We start from the raw sequence: 13799 nt of genomic DNA, 5'->3' as shown, positions 1-13799 counted from the left end.
CGTAAAATTCGAGTTTAAGCTTTTGAATAAAGTTTTAATTTAAAAAATTATGTACTTTACTTAATGTTTAATTTTTTTAATATATTCTACTCTATTATGTTTGAAATCTATTCTTTAAAAACTAAGTTTCAAATTTTCAGATGGGTTCACTTATCCATAATTTACCTCTATATGAAACAAACAAATAAATATACATATACATATATATATCTGAACTTAATATTATTTTAGGAATGTAAAACTTCACGATAAAATAATAAACATACATAAAATTGTAAATTTTTACATAAGCGATTTGAAACAATGGCAAATCGACTGAGAGGCGAAAACTCTTTACCATCATCAAACGAAAAGAAGCCAATTATATAAACCAAATGAAAAGTATTTGGTGTTTATTTCTAAATATTATGCACAGCACTAAACAATGATACAAAACTTTTTATTGACTTTTTTTATATTCCATAACATTTCACCTGGCAGGATTCAATTTGATTTTCGGTCGAAATTCAACCGTTTAGCAGGTTTCTAGGCAACACAATCTCGAAGAAATTACAAATCGTATCAGGTAATTAGACATACTTTGCCGACCCTTTGGTTGATACTTTTAAAATTGAAGAACCCAATTTTGTGGGTTCCGCCTGCAGCACTGTATTCTTTCGAGCATTACTCTGATCTGCACGGAAGAGGCAATCCATTTGATCAGCCTCGAAGAATGCGTAAACCACACGGACATTGTTGGTGAAACCTCCGCCATCCTTCCAAGCACTCACAATAACAATGGGATCGCCATCATTTATTAATTCCAACTTCTTAGCAGTTGTTAGGGCAAATTTAACTCTGGCATCGACATCACTTGAATAGTTCTCCGCACAGTCGGCGGTATACAGCAATGGCAATACACCACAGTGTAAATTGACCCATCGAGATGCCCTCTCACATCGAGTGACCGCCAGAACTGGACAACGTGGTCGAAACTTGCTCAGTAGGGCAGCTGAACGTCCAGATGTTGTAAGTACAATGATCAATGTGGCCTTTGTGCGTCGGGCTGTCTCAATTGCAGTTATGGCCACCGAATGAGAGGCGTCGAGTTCGCCGTGTGTTTCGTGAACCAGATCGTCGAAAAGATTGCGATACCAAACAACCTTTTCAGCTTCACGGCAGAGAGTATCGCACATGCTTACCGTTTCCATGGGATACAGACCTATTGCCACCTCGGAGGAGAGCAAAATGCAGTCGACGCCATCAATAACAGCATTGGCCAGATCAAAACACTCTGCTCTGGTCGGATATGGATTGACACGCATTGACTCAAGTACATTGGATGCCACAATTACGGGTTTGCCAGCCTTGTTGCACTGCCCCAATACCGATTTCTGGGTAATGAAAAGCTTTTCAATTGGTATTTGTGTGCCCAGATCGGCTCGACTTAACAGCAATCCATCAGCTGCATTCATTATTTCCGGTACACGACTCAATGAAATTTTACTGTCTATTTTGGCAATCACCTTGATGTGTTTGCCCTTATCACCGAGTACAGCTCGTAACTCCTTAATGTTCTTGGCACATCGCACGCCCGATGCAAAGAGGATGTCAATATTAGCCCTCACGCTGAACTGCAAGTCGTCCATATCTTTTTCAGAGACAGCTGGTAAATCAATCTCAACCTCTGGCAATATAACGTTGCAATTGTTGCCGAGCCAGCCGCCTTGAATAACCTCACAGAGAAGACCATCCACGCCCACCTCAAGTATGGTTAAATAGAGCTTGCCATCATCGACGAAGACTCGATCTTCTGGCTTGGCCATATTTATAATGTTTGGATAGTCGACATACACAGCTTCTCTGCTGCCCTTGTCGTAAAGATCTCGATTTATGGATAACCGTATACTTTCTCCATTGCGGAGTAAAATCTCATTGCCACCCTCTAATAAGCCAGTGCGAATTTGCGGACCCCGAGTGTCAACACCAAAAGCCACGGAAATTGATTGTCCAGTCTCGGTTTTAATGCGATGAAGAGCAGTGTTAACCAACTCAATGGTTTCAGTGTGTGCTTCATGCGATTCATGCGCAAAATTCAATCGAAATATATTGACTCCCTTCATTAGCATATTGTAAATAGTTTCCACATTTCGGGATGCTCGAGATATAGTTGCAATAATCGAAACCAGGCGACGTTGCGTCGATGTTTTCTTTACATTCAGTTCGCATAAATGACCAAGTTGCGTAGAACCCTTTCTAATGTTGTCTTTCGCGGTATGAGACATTATGATTTACCAATATATAAAAATCTTACTGAAAATTTGATATTTATTTTTTTTGTATTACTTTCAGATTTAACAAAAATCTGTTTCACATTACTGAAAAGACTTTATGACAGTTCTTAAACTTTCTAGGAATCTTGAAAAAAAAAGCTTAGTGTTTTACAGATTAGTAGCTACACATTATTGTTTTCATAATCTAAAAAATTCAAAAGCTTTAACATTTAATAATAAAATACCTATAGTATTCGATCTTGACGATTTTGATCAAATTTCAAATTTAACCCGCCAAATGACAACGCTGCGACCTAGCTCGGTGGCGGGTGGCGCCATCTGCCGAAAAACTGTTTGATATTTTGAGCATTGCTCGCAGCTGACTGATTCAGTGTGACCAGCCTTAATTGCGCATATCTGGCCGCACTCGGCTCACACAGAAAGCAGCTGGCCATCTGGTCACACAGTTACTTTGCTTCGAAACAAATGACACGTCAAGTGAATTGCATGTCGGTCTCAGGCAAACAGTGAACTGAAACGCCTTGAAATTATAAAGATAACTGTCAGAAACTGAATTGAATTTGTGGACAGCATTGCTGGTTAACACCAATTGTCAAAATGAGCCAAGTGCCGTGTTACACCATCATTAACTCGCCGGATCTCGAAGTGCCGAACGAGATGCAGCTGAAGCAAGACCTCGAAAAAGGCGACACGAATGTAAAAATTGAAACACTCAAAAAGGTGATCAAACTGCTGCTAAATGGTGAACGGTATCCAGGTCTCATTATGACCATCATACGCTTCGTGCTGCCCGTGCAGAATCATACGATCAAGAAGCTACTACTCATCTTCTGGGAGATTGTACCCAAAACATCTTCCGATGGCAAATTGCTGCAAGAGATGATACTGGTGTGCGACGCCTATCGCAAGGTGAGTTATCGAATCAACAACGCAGATATCGAGTAACTGTTCAACTCATTACTCATCGACTTATTGTTTAGGATCTACAACATCCCAATGAGTTTCTACGGGGCTCCACACTGCGTTTCCTCTGCAAGCTGAAGGAGCCCGAGCTACTCGAGCCTCTGATGCCGGCCATACGTGCCTGCCTCGATCATCGTCACTCGTATGTACGCCGCAATGCGGTTCTTGCGATCTTTACCATCTACAAGAATTTTGATTGGCTGGTCCCCGATGGACCCGAATTGATTGCCACATTCCTGGACACACAGCAGGACATGTCGTGCAAGCGCAATGCATTCCTCATGCTCCTGCATGCCGATCAGGAGCGGGCTCTCAACTATTTGGCGTCGTGTATCGATCAGGTGCAGAGCTTTGGTGACATATTGCAGCTGGTGATCGTGGAGCTCATCTATAAGGTGTGCCATGCAAATCCAGCTGAGCGTTCCCGCTTTATTCGCTGCATCTACAATCTGCTGAACTCCTCATCGAATGCCGTGCGCTACGAAGCCGCCGGCACACTTATCACACTCTCGCTGGCACCCACAGCGATCAAAGCAGCCGCTGGATGTTACATTGAGTTAATTGTGAAGGAGAGCGACAATAATGTGAAACTGATTGTGCTGGATCGTTTGATTGCAATGAAGGAGAACGAGCACATGGAGAAGGTGATGCAGGATCTGGTTATGGATGTGCTACGTGTGCTGGCCGCACCCGACATTGAGGTGCGTCGCAAGACCTTGGCTCTAGCCATGGATTTGGTGTATTCGCGCAACATCAATGAGATGGTGCAGGTCCTCCAGAAGGAGGTGGCCAAGACCCACAATGTGGAGCACGAGGATACAGGCAAATATCGCCAGCTGTTGGTGCGCACCCTGCACACGTGCTCAATCAAGTTCCCCGACGTGGCCGGCAGTGTGATCCCCGTACTGGTTGAGTTCTTATCGGATACCAATGAATTGGCTGCAGTTGATGTGCTGATCTTTATACGCGAAGCCATCCAGAAGTTCCCGGCATTGCGTGCGCTAATCATTAAGCATTTAATTGAGGCCTTCCCACAAATCAAGTCGTCGAAGATACATCGTGCTGCTGTCTGGATATTGGGCGAGTATGTGGAGGGACCACAGATATTGGAAGTGATAGCGGCCATACAGCAAACGCTGGGCGACATTCCCATGGTGGATGCGGAGCAGCGTCATTTGGCTGGTGATCAGAGCGAGGAACAGCTGCAACAGCAGCAACAGTCTGGCGGCGATGCCAACAACACAACAAACAGCAGCAACAAGGTCACATCCGATGGCACTTACGCTACACAGAGCGCCTACAGCTTGGCTCCGTAACTAACGACAAACCAAAAAAATACTTGCCAGCAATTTATTATCATATCTCCCTTTATTCTTACAGTGTTGCCAAGAAGGAGAAACGTCCGCCATTGCGACAGTATTTAATGGATGGCGACTTCTTCATTGGTGCCGCCCTCTCAGCCACCTTGACCAAGTTGGCACTACGCTATGCTGAACTGCAACCGGATACACGCACACAGAATCGTGTCACCACACAGGTGATGCTTATCATGAGCTCCATTTTGCATCTTGGCAAATCTGGTTTCCCCACCAAGCCCATAACATACGATGATTCCGATCGTATCATGATTTGCTTGCGCACTTTGAGCGAGCGCACACCCGAAGCTGTTGCTGTATTTATGCACGATTGTCGTGATGCCCTGGGCAAGATGTTGGACGCACAGCATGAGGAGGATCAACGCATGCTAAAGGAGAAGCAACGTGCCACAGCCAAGGTGCAACCAGATTCGCCAGTCTGTTTTGCTCAGCTATCGAATGGACGCGACAATCAGCTAGGCGAGAATGTGTTCGAGTCGAGTCTGAATCAGGCTTTAGCTGGCACCAAAAATGCCCAGATCAGTGACGTATCGTCGCCCAACAATAAGCTCAACAAGGTCACACAGCTGACGGGCTTCTCAGATCCTGTCTATGCCGAGGCCTACGTCAATGTAAATCAATATGACATTGTCTTGGATGTGCTAATTGTGAACCAGACAAGTGAGTGATATCAATCAATTAAAATGCCCCTGAATTAATTGATTGCCCATACTTATATTCATAGATGACACACTGCAAAACTGCACACTGGAATTGGCCACATTAGGTGATCTGAAGCTAGTGGAACGTCCGCAACCCGTTGTGTTGGCGCCGCATGATTTCTGCAATATTAAAGCTAATGTGAAGGTCTCATCCACCGAGAACGGCATCATTTTTGGCAACATTGGTAAATGTTGATTACTTCAATATTAACTAATCAGTTATTGTAAAAATTATGTACTTTTACAGTTTATGATACAGCGCTGAATACAAATGTTGTGGTACTCAATACCATACACATTGATATCATGGATTACATTATCCCGGCCAGCTGCACCGACACCGAGTTCCGTCAGATGTGGCAAGACTTTGAGTGGGAGAACAAGGTCACCGTAAACACCACCTTCACAGATCTGCACGAGTATCTCAAGCATCTGCTGAAGAGCACAAACATGAAATGCCTGACGCCCGAGAAGGCATTGTCGGGTCAATGCGGCTTTATGGCCGCTAACATGTACGCCAAGTGAGTGCCTAAACATACTGCTCTAGGATCTTTAATAATGACACATTTCGACTTAACAGATCCATCTTCGGAGAGAACGCTTTAGCTAATCTCAGCATTGAGAAGCCTGTCGATGATCCAGACTCAAAAGTCACAGGTCACATACGAATTCGTGCCAAGAGTCAGGTTAGTTTTTGCTTTGGGAATTTCTGTTATTATGTTTACTAATAATAATTTTAATATGACTATTATTTCAGGGCATGGCCCTTAGCCTGGGCGATAAGATCAGCTCCTCACAAAAGCAATCGGTGCAGGCCGCCTAATATGTAAATCAACTAACGTTTTAATAAATAAAAATCACTTTAAATTATCAATACAAAGCTACTGTAGTTTTTAACACATTTCATACACAAATCAAATCGAAGAAATAAGACCACCCTTTTTGGATTGAAATTCTTTTCAAACTATCAGATAAGATTTGATTCTTAATTTTAATTTTTAATTTAAAGACGATAAAGCCGTCTTGTTCAAAACATGCAAAAGGAAATTTAAAATGTAAGCAAATGTAATATGTTTATTTGCTTATCTATGGTTATTCTTTCATTTGCTTCTATTGACAAATGAATTATCGTCAATGCCAACAAGCAACAAACAAGTATCACATAAAACTAATAATACTTAACAATGCACGTCTAATGCTCAGGCTCCATCTCATTGATGTTGTCAGCTGAGTTGAACTATTGAGGTTATCTTAATACAGGCAGGAAGTCGCAAAGTACGTCATTGTGATAGAGGAGGAGAGAGAGGCAAAACTTATGTGTACATACATATACATACATATATGTATATTCTACATTTGTGTTGCGGTAGAACTTAACTTGGAGTCCAAGCTGCGTATGAGTAATATTTTTTTGTGTGATTTATGTGTTTGGCGTAAGATGTGCTGATACTGATATTGAAAGAGGAGAGACCGTCGCCCGGTAGTTCTATGTAGGTTTTTGAATTTCATATTCCATTTTGAAAAATAGGATTGGAGCAGATCTTTTCCAATGATTTTCCTTGGACTTTTCTTACTTTTTCTTACTTTTCCAACATTATTTTGTTTGTACCAAAGGCGAAACATATTGACATATTGTTTGTGATTTGCACCACAATTGGTGTTAAGTCAATAATAATGTAATAAAATGTCTTTTAGTTTCTAAGATCCTTCAGCGCAAACAGATTAAGAGTCAGTCAGTGGGACAGTCGACTCCGGCTACTTATCCTATTCTAAAGACAGAATTTGTCCTTTTTTTTGATAAAGAGTCGATTTTTGTCATTCAACAATTAAAGAAAAGGTTCATCAGTTATTTTATCATTTTTATGTATTTATATAGTTTCAGAGTTACAAGGTTAAGCTTAATAATTTTAACAGAAATAATTTTAAGTATCGGAAAAAATGCATTATACATATATACGTAAAACTAAAGGTATGAAGGAGTACAATAATTGGTTTGACGTTTTCAATGACATATGTATGATATGTACTTCCTATATTAAAAATGGGTATACAAATATCATAAGTTAAAAATGTTGTTTATTAATTAAAATAGTCTCATCTTGTATTTTTTTTTTATGTTAATACATTTAGATTTGAAATTAGAAAGCTCTTAATTGTTAAAATTTTTTAACTCTCTCAATATATGCAACTAATACGTACATTAAACACTAGATAAAAGTGTCTATTAGCTATTGTATCATTGTGGTTGCTTTCAATAATACTACATAAAAGTGCTTGTCCTGATAATAAACATTTTTTATAATTATTGAACTCTAACTTATCCACTTCGCTTAAGAGCTTTGCATTTTTAAACTGTTTTTTTATCAACCTCATCAATTTTTAACGCAAACATTTTTGATCGAAGACCAAAAAACTGAAGTATTGGCTGTCCGTTAAGTTTATCTTTAAAGCCCTTAATTTCAAATTTCTTAGCAGCTTCATCAGAATAATACGATGCATCAAATTTGACATCAACATCATCTCGAATATCATTATAAAAATCATTTGTTTTTTATAGTATATATAATCGAATCATTATCGATGTGATTTAATTTTACATTTTCACCGAATTTAGGTTTCACATAATTATAATGAAAATCGTAAACTTTCCACCTTGATAATTCCATTAGAACAAACCCCAAATATGAAGGTTTATTATACAAAATATTGAATCTCTTCATTTGGATAGCACAAGAATTCTCACTCAATATTTGGCAACTATGAAAATTATTTTTAGCAATTAAATATCTAGCACATATTTTTTTCTTGACCACCGCCATCGTCCTTTGAATGAGATTGCCACTCAGAAATCAATTTAACATCAACCCTTTCTTCAACATTTTGAATTGTTTTCTCAAACACGGAATTATTTAACAATCGGAAAAAATCTTTTTCAAAAGTATTTTTTGCACTTGCTCTGTGCGATTTGTTCAGATCTATGTATGTTTTCAGCCATGGCTTCTGAAGGAAGCGAACGCCCCTATGAATTTTCTTTAATTGTAAGCCATAACTCAGACATTGCTGTAAATTTTTGTAGTGTATAATATAATTTTTTTTTTATCACCCAAGTCGGCAATTAATTGTTTAACTTTTGCCGATTTTGTGGGTAATATGTTGCTCGGGCAAAATGGAAGATCGTTATGACAATCGTGAATATAATATGGATATACCAAGTCCACTTCAAAAATATAGCCATACTCTAAATCAATTGGGATCTTTAAAACATCAACATTTTGAAGTTCACTTTGTAATAACCATTTAAACCCAGCATATGGAAGAGGTTGAGACATTGCCCAATCATTCAAATTATTCGCCTCTAAATACATTAAAAATGAAGATTCTTTGGATGGATCATATGTGGAGATGTACTTATTATTAGCCAGTGAATAACGGTGACAGCACTGTACTAAACCTCCACGAATACCTGATTGAACAAATGTGTGTAGATCTATATCTGTAAAGATATCTAATTCTATTTTGGTGGTCTTTAACATTGCCTCCCACGATAAGCTAGGTATTGTGTAAAAATGAGCTGGATCAAGAGAAAATATTCGTAGACATAGCTTTCGAAAATATTCAAAAACATCTACCAATAAAAACACATTACTTTTCAAATACAACTCTAAATAGTCTTCAAGAGTTGTGCATGAAAAATCATTCCAAATGTTAAGTGCATGAGTATAATTTTCTTCTGAATTTTCTGATAATTCGGTTTCATTTGACAAGCTCTTGAATGCTTCTCTTGGTGGTAAAGAAGTTTCTTCAAGATTAATTAGTGTATTTTGATAAGGCAATGTCACTTTTCTACGCATCAATTTGAATTGAGATTCACATTTGAAATGAGTTTTAACTGTAATCAATTGCTCTTCATCTAGATTACTTGCAAGAGTATTCAAGCTGGATGGCATAAATTGATGAGAGTCTAGAAATCGAATTTCTAGATTTCTTTTATTACAAACTTTGATTATTTTTGAAATTGAAATGTACTTTTCCTTATTGATAGGGAGCAATTTAACTTCACCGGAGGAGGATGCAAGAACTTTAATTAGAAATTTATAATCATATTTAGAGAAATTGTGCAAATATACTGGTGTAAAGGGTTCAATTTTATATTTCAATTTGCATTCCTTATGTGCAGCACCTCTGAATTTTCCTGTTATATCACAATGATCTTTAACCCTATCTAAATCCAAAGCTCCTTCACAAATATGGCAAGTAATTGATTGCTGAAACTCCTCCTCTTCTTCTGAGCTCATAGTTGGTGATACTTTCTTACTCAAATATCTTAGACAAATATTTGTTAAATCATCAATTAGACTCCTAAGAAAATTTATACCATGATTTCTCGTTTGTAAAACAAACTTATCCAAACCATTATCATATTCACACTTAATATAGTATGCATATGCATCTGGTATATTCCTATTACACAATGTGAATTTCGAATTTACTTCTGAATTTCTTGGTTCAAGAAAATCTGCATAAGCTACAAACGGCAGAGGTAATGATTTTTGATAATTCTGGAACTTTACCACCGCATTCAGAGGATTGGGCAATGTACAAACTTTTCCATTGCACATCTCCTTGTGCTTCAAGAAGTCCTGTTCACTCATTTTAAAGTTGAGACATATGTCACAATACCATTTCTTTTGCCTTGACGTCCCAGTTTGTGATGAGAATAAACTAGAAATATAAAATTCACTTAATAAGAAAATAATGCATACGTAATAAACATTTTCAGTACTTACTCTGACAAATTGTTGATCCATGTGTAATGATATTTGTTTCTATTCTCAACCAACAACATATTTATGTGATGCTCTTTTATTTCTTTTGTATAAAAAATGAGTCCATACACGTTTTCGTTCTCTGAATCGTACCCGAAAAGCGTAATGCTTATTGTTGGGTTCAAATTCAAAAACATTTTAATGTCTCGTGGACTTAGAGGAAACGGTAAGCCACTAAAATTTAGTGTTATTTCATCGTTTATTTCGATAAAATCATCAAATATTCGTACATCGTATGATGATGTTCTAAGCTTTAGCTTCGTTGATAAAGCAGCAATAACTGTCCACTTAAAACAGAATACATCTTTGTTTTGTACATTTACAACAGCTGTTTCGTACCTTAGCTTATGTGGTAATTCAATTGGCATGTACTTGTTAAAATTCATTTCCAAACGAGGAATCCAAAGTAGCTGCCAACCACTATCGCTCTCCTGAAACTCATCCATTTTGGAAATTATTGTTTTTCCATGTTCCATAAATGATTTTTCCAAGTCGCAGCACATGGTTTCAATTGTCATATTTGATTGAAATGATTTAATATCCGCATATTCCACACCGTCCTTCAAAAGTATGTACTCAGCAAACACTTCAAAATTGACTTTGGCCGAAGCATAACTATTTAATAAATTCTCACCATGAAGGGCGAAAGCTTCGAATGCTTCATTTAAGAAATCCACAGCCATCCTTACTTCAGGCCCCTCATTTAAATACTTATAATGAAGCACGCTGCAAGTGAATGCCGCCGAAATCTTCTTTATCCGGCTATTAATCGGTTCTATTACTCTTATCATTAAATTTTTTTTTTGTTTAATTTTGAAGGGTTTTAAAAACAGAAACGATCTGCACTAAACGGAATTCAAAATCAGACTGATCCCAGAGCCTCAGCTCATTTATTTTTTAAGTAATATTATCTTAAAATTATCTAGGTTTACATCTACCCGCCATGACGCCGTTTTGTCGCTTGTGCTATTACGGTTTCATACTCGTATCCTTGACAGACGCACGCAATTTTTACATTTTTTAGTTAACATCCGCAGGTAAGTTTTTTACAGTTTTTTAGGGTACGATCAGAAGTGTCCCCTTCTGTGCGTAGGTCAGTTCTTCTAAAATCTTCTTTTGTCTTCTTAAGGGTGATTATTGAGAATTTTAAAAAAGATTCAGAAACCATCTGGTATTCATAGCCGCTACCCATGGCGGCAGGAAATACCGTCCGTCTGTCCCTCAGACAGTATTTGTTATGTTTGCACGCATATCAAGTTTGTTTCAAATTTTTGCTACGCCCACTTTCGCCACGCAAAAAAATCGAATACCAAGCGTAATTTTAAAGCTAGAGCAAATTTTGATGTACTATATACAATAAAACTTATAGTATTTATGATTTCTGAAAATTGATGCGATCAGATAAAAATTGTGGAAGTTATTAAAGAATTTTGTATGGGCAAAAACGCCTACTTACTAGGGGTCTGAGTCTGAATTGGCCGAGAATCTGGTACATTGTGCCGTCTATGGTATATTTTGAATGTGGTGCTATATCGATATAAAAAATATACCGTTAGGTATATATTGTAGTATTTTTGGAGCATTTTCGGAATATTTAATACCAGAATTTAATACCAGAATTTTTGCTTTTATTCAAAATGGGTAGCGAGTATCTCACAGTCGAGCACACTCGACTGTAGCTTTCTTACTTGTTTCGTTAATATTTGTATATTTAAGTTTCCGTATTTTTAGTTTTTTTAAGATTTGTTTCATTTATCCTCAGGATGCTGACAGCACAAAACCACTAATTTGGAAGTATGAACTGCGTTTCCCAAAATTGGCATTACGTTTATCAATTTTAATCACTTGCAGTTCTTTATCATGTACACTTTAACAAATTAAAGTAATATTCAGTAAATTTTCAGTGCTGGTTGGTTTAATTGCATACATATTTAATCCTAAGGGACTTATCATAGGTATGTAATTGACTTATAAACGTTGAAAATCGTCAGCAGAATTTAGGAATTCATTAAATTAGTATAAAAGGATTCATGTAATGATGAAACACCAATACCCTAGATGAGTCTTTTAAGATGATTGAGGTATAAAAATCGTTTATGTTAGCAAATCAGAAATAAAATGTATTTTTGCAACTTAATTAAAAATAAAATCTTCAAGAACTCACATTTATTAATAAACTTAGGTGATAAGTTGAGTTGTGTAATTAAAGTATACACTTTTTCTGATCCCACAGTTGGAACGGAGTATTCAACCACATTTTTTTTAATTTCATGACATAGACAATACTTTATTCTTGTGTATTGTCAGTGCCAGTTTAGAAGCCTTAGAATGGAAGAAACGCTGCAAATTTACTTGGAATTCCTGTATGGAATGCTATATACAAGAATTATTTACGATTCTAACCGAAAGTGTTATCGACTTAAGCAAAGTATGGAGTTCTACATCAAGTACAGTGTGCTGCAAACTTTGTTATTCTGGTGTGCTTATTACTCGATAAGGGAATGGGAAATTATGTTCGACTTAACTACCTTCATTGTGGTCGATTTCTTCATACATATGGCCTACGCCAGTGAATCGATATCCTTGATGATTCAACTTCTATGGTCGCTGATGCAGCACCGACGTCAACTGAATCTTATGCGACGCCTTCAGAGATTGTCGAAGGATTGTGATGAACTTAAAGTGCCCCGTTGGATGTTGTGGTGCTGGCTAAGCTTTTGTTTAATGTACCCTCTGAATACACTATTTCAATATGGATCTCTCATTTTTTACGGATCTTTCCTATATCCGACTATTTTCGAGTTCCATATTGCATACCTACTACTGCAACTATTTGATGACGTTCTATGCCGCATTGATCACTGTCATGGCACAGATTTTGCACAAATATAGGCTAAAGCTTGAAACAGCAATAAAGGAAAAACAACCATTAAAACAATTAAAGAAGATTGTATTGCGTAACATTAAAGTACATGACGAGATTTTGTCTCTTGCCGAGCAGCATGTAAACATCATCTATGGACCTCTAATCATATTACACCTGATATTTTCCACACTTGCCCTTCCGTCGAGTTTGTACTACCTATCGCAGCATTTATCTATAAGACCATTTCCCTGGGTATTAACAAATGGTTTTTATGCGGCTTTACCATTTTCATGTAGTCAACTTGGCGACGAGGTAGGTAATCCTTATATCTTTATTATATTAATGTAAGAGCATTTTGCTTTTTCGCTCAGTTCATTAAATTGAATTTTAGAATAATATGTGTAAAACATATTAGATAATTTAAGCAGTATTATTATTCTTTGGTCTTACTCACATTTAACTTAATAGAATTTCTATGGCCAACGCATTAGCTTAAAGTTATTTATTGAGGGACTGTTAGGTCTGGCACACAGTGGGGATTAATTATAAATTCATGACTATTTCAATGGCAACAAGTATTTCGATTTCCCACATTGGTAGTTTAGTTAATCCATTCAATATGAAAAATTAAATATTAATTCAATGGAAGTGAAAACTAGTACGAGAAGTGATCGGCTGTGAAATATGCTCTAACCTTTTCTTAGGGTTAAAGAAAACAATAATTAAGCTACACTGAATGTGTTTAAAAAAATTAAAATCTTCTGCTTCCCAATCATTACAAGGTTCTAATTAAT

At 37.3% G+C, this 13799-nt stretch overlaps 2 protein-coding genes across 2 annotated transcripts; one reads left to right on the top strand and one right to left on the bottom strand.

Moving 5' to 3' along the window:
• Nucleotides 1-423: 423 nt before the first annotated feature.
• LOC133847081 (pyruvate kinase) lies at nucleotides 424-2369 on the bottom strand. The gene has a single exon (XM_062281869.1). The coding sequence runs from the start codon at nucleotides 2262-2264 to the stop codon at nucleotides 570-572; it is 1695 nt and encodes a 564-aa protein (XP_062137853.1). The 5' UTR covers nucleotides 2265-2369; the 3' UTR covers nucleotides 424-569.
• Nucleotides 2370-2693: 324 nt separating this feature from the next.
• Nucleotides 2694-6305, top strand: LOC133840431 (coatomer subunit beta). Its single transcript, XM_062272250.1, has 7 exons — nucleotides 2694-3182; nucleotides 3254-4548; nucleotides 4617-5272; nucleotides 5337-5498; nucleotides 5561-5834; nucleotides 5894-5999; nucleotides 6071-6305. The coding sequence occupies exons 1-7, from the start codon at nucleotides 2871-2873 to the stop codon at nucleotides 6134-6136; spliced, it is 2871 nt and encodes a 956-aa protein (XP_062128234.1). The 5' UTR covers nucleotides 2694-2870; the 3' UTR covers nucleotides 6137-6305.
• The last annotated feature ends 7494 nt before the right edge of the window (nucleotides 6306-13799 follow it).

Source organism: Drosophila sulfurigaster, chromosome 2L, assembly GCF_023558435.1.
Source record: "Drosophila sulfurigaster albostrigata strain 15112-1811.04 chromosome 2L, ASM2355843v2, whole genome shotgun sequence".
Taxonomy (NCBI): Eukaryota; Metazoa; Arthropoda; class Insecta; order Diptera; family Drosophilidae; genus Drosophila; species Drosophila sulfurigaster.
Note: the sequence above shows the minus strand (reverse complement) of the source record. Positions and strands in the feature narration are given on the sequence as shown.

Coding starts and splice junctions, on each gene's coding strand:
- LOC133847081 (XM_062281869.1), bottom strand. CDS start 2,264: ATGTCTCATACCGCGAAAGACAACATTAGAAAGGGTTCTACGCAACTT.
- LOC133840431 (XM_062272250.1), top strand. CDS start 2,871: ATGAGCCAAGTGCCGTGTTACACCATCATTAACTCGCCGGATCTCGAA. Junction 5,273..5,336: donor GCTAATTGTGAACCAGACAA/GTGAGTGATATC, acceptor TTATATTCATAG/ATGACACACTGCAAAACTGC. Junction 5,499..5,560: donor CATCATTTTTGGCAACATTG/GTAAATGTTGAT, acceptor GTACTTTTACAG/TTTATGATACAGCGCTGAAT.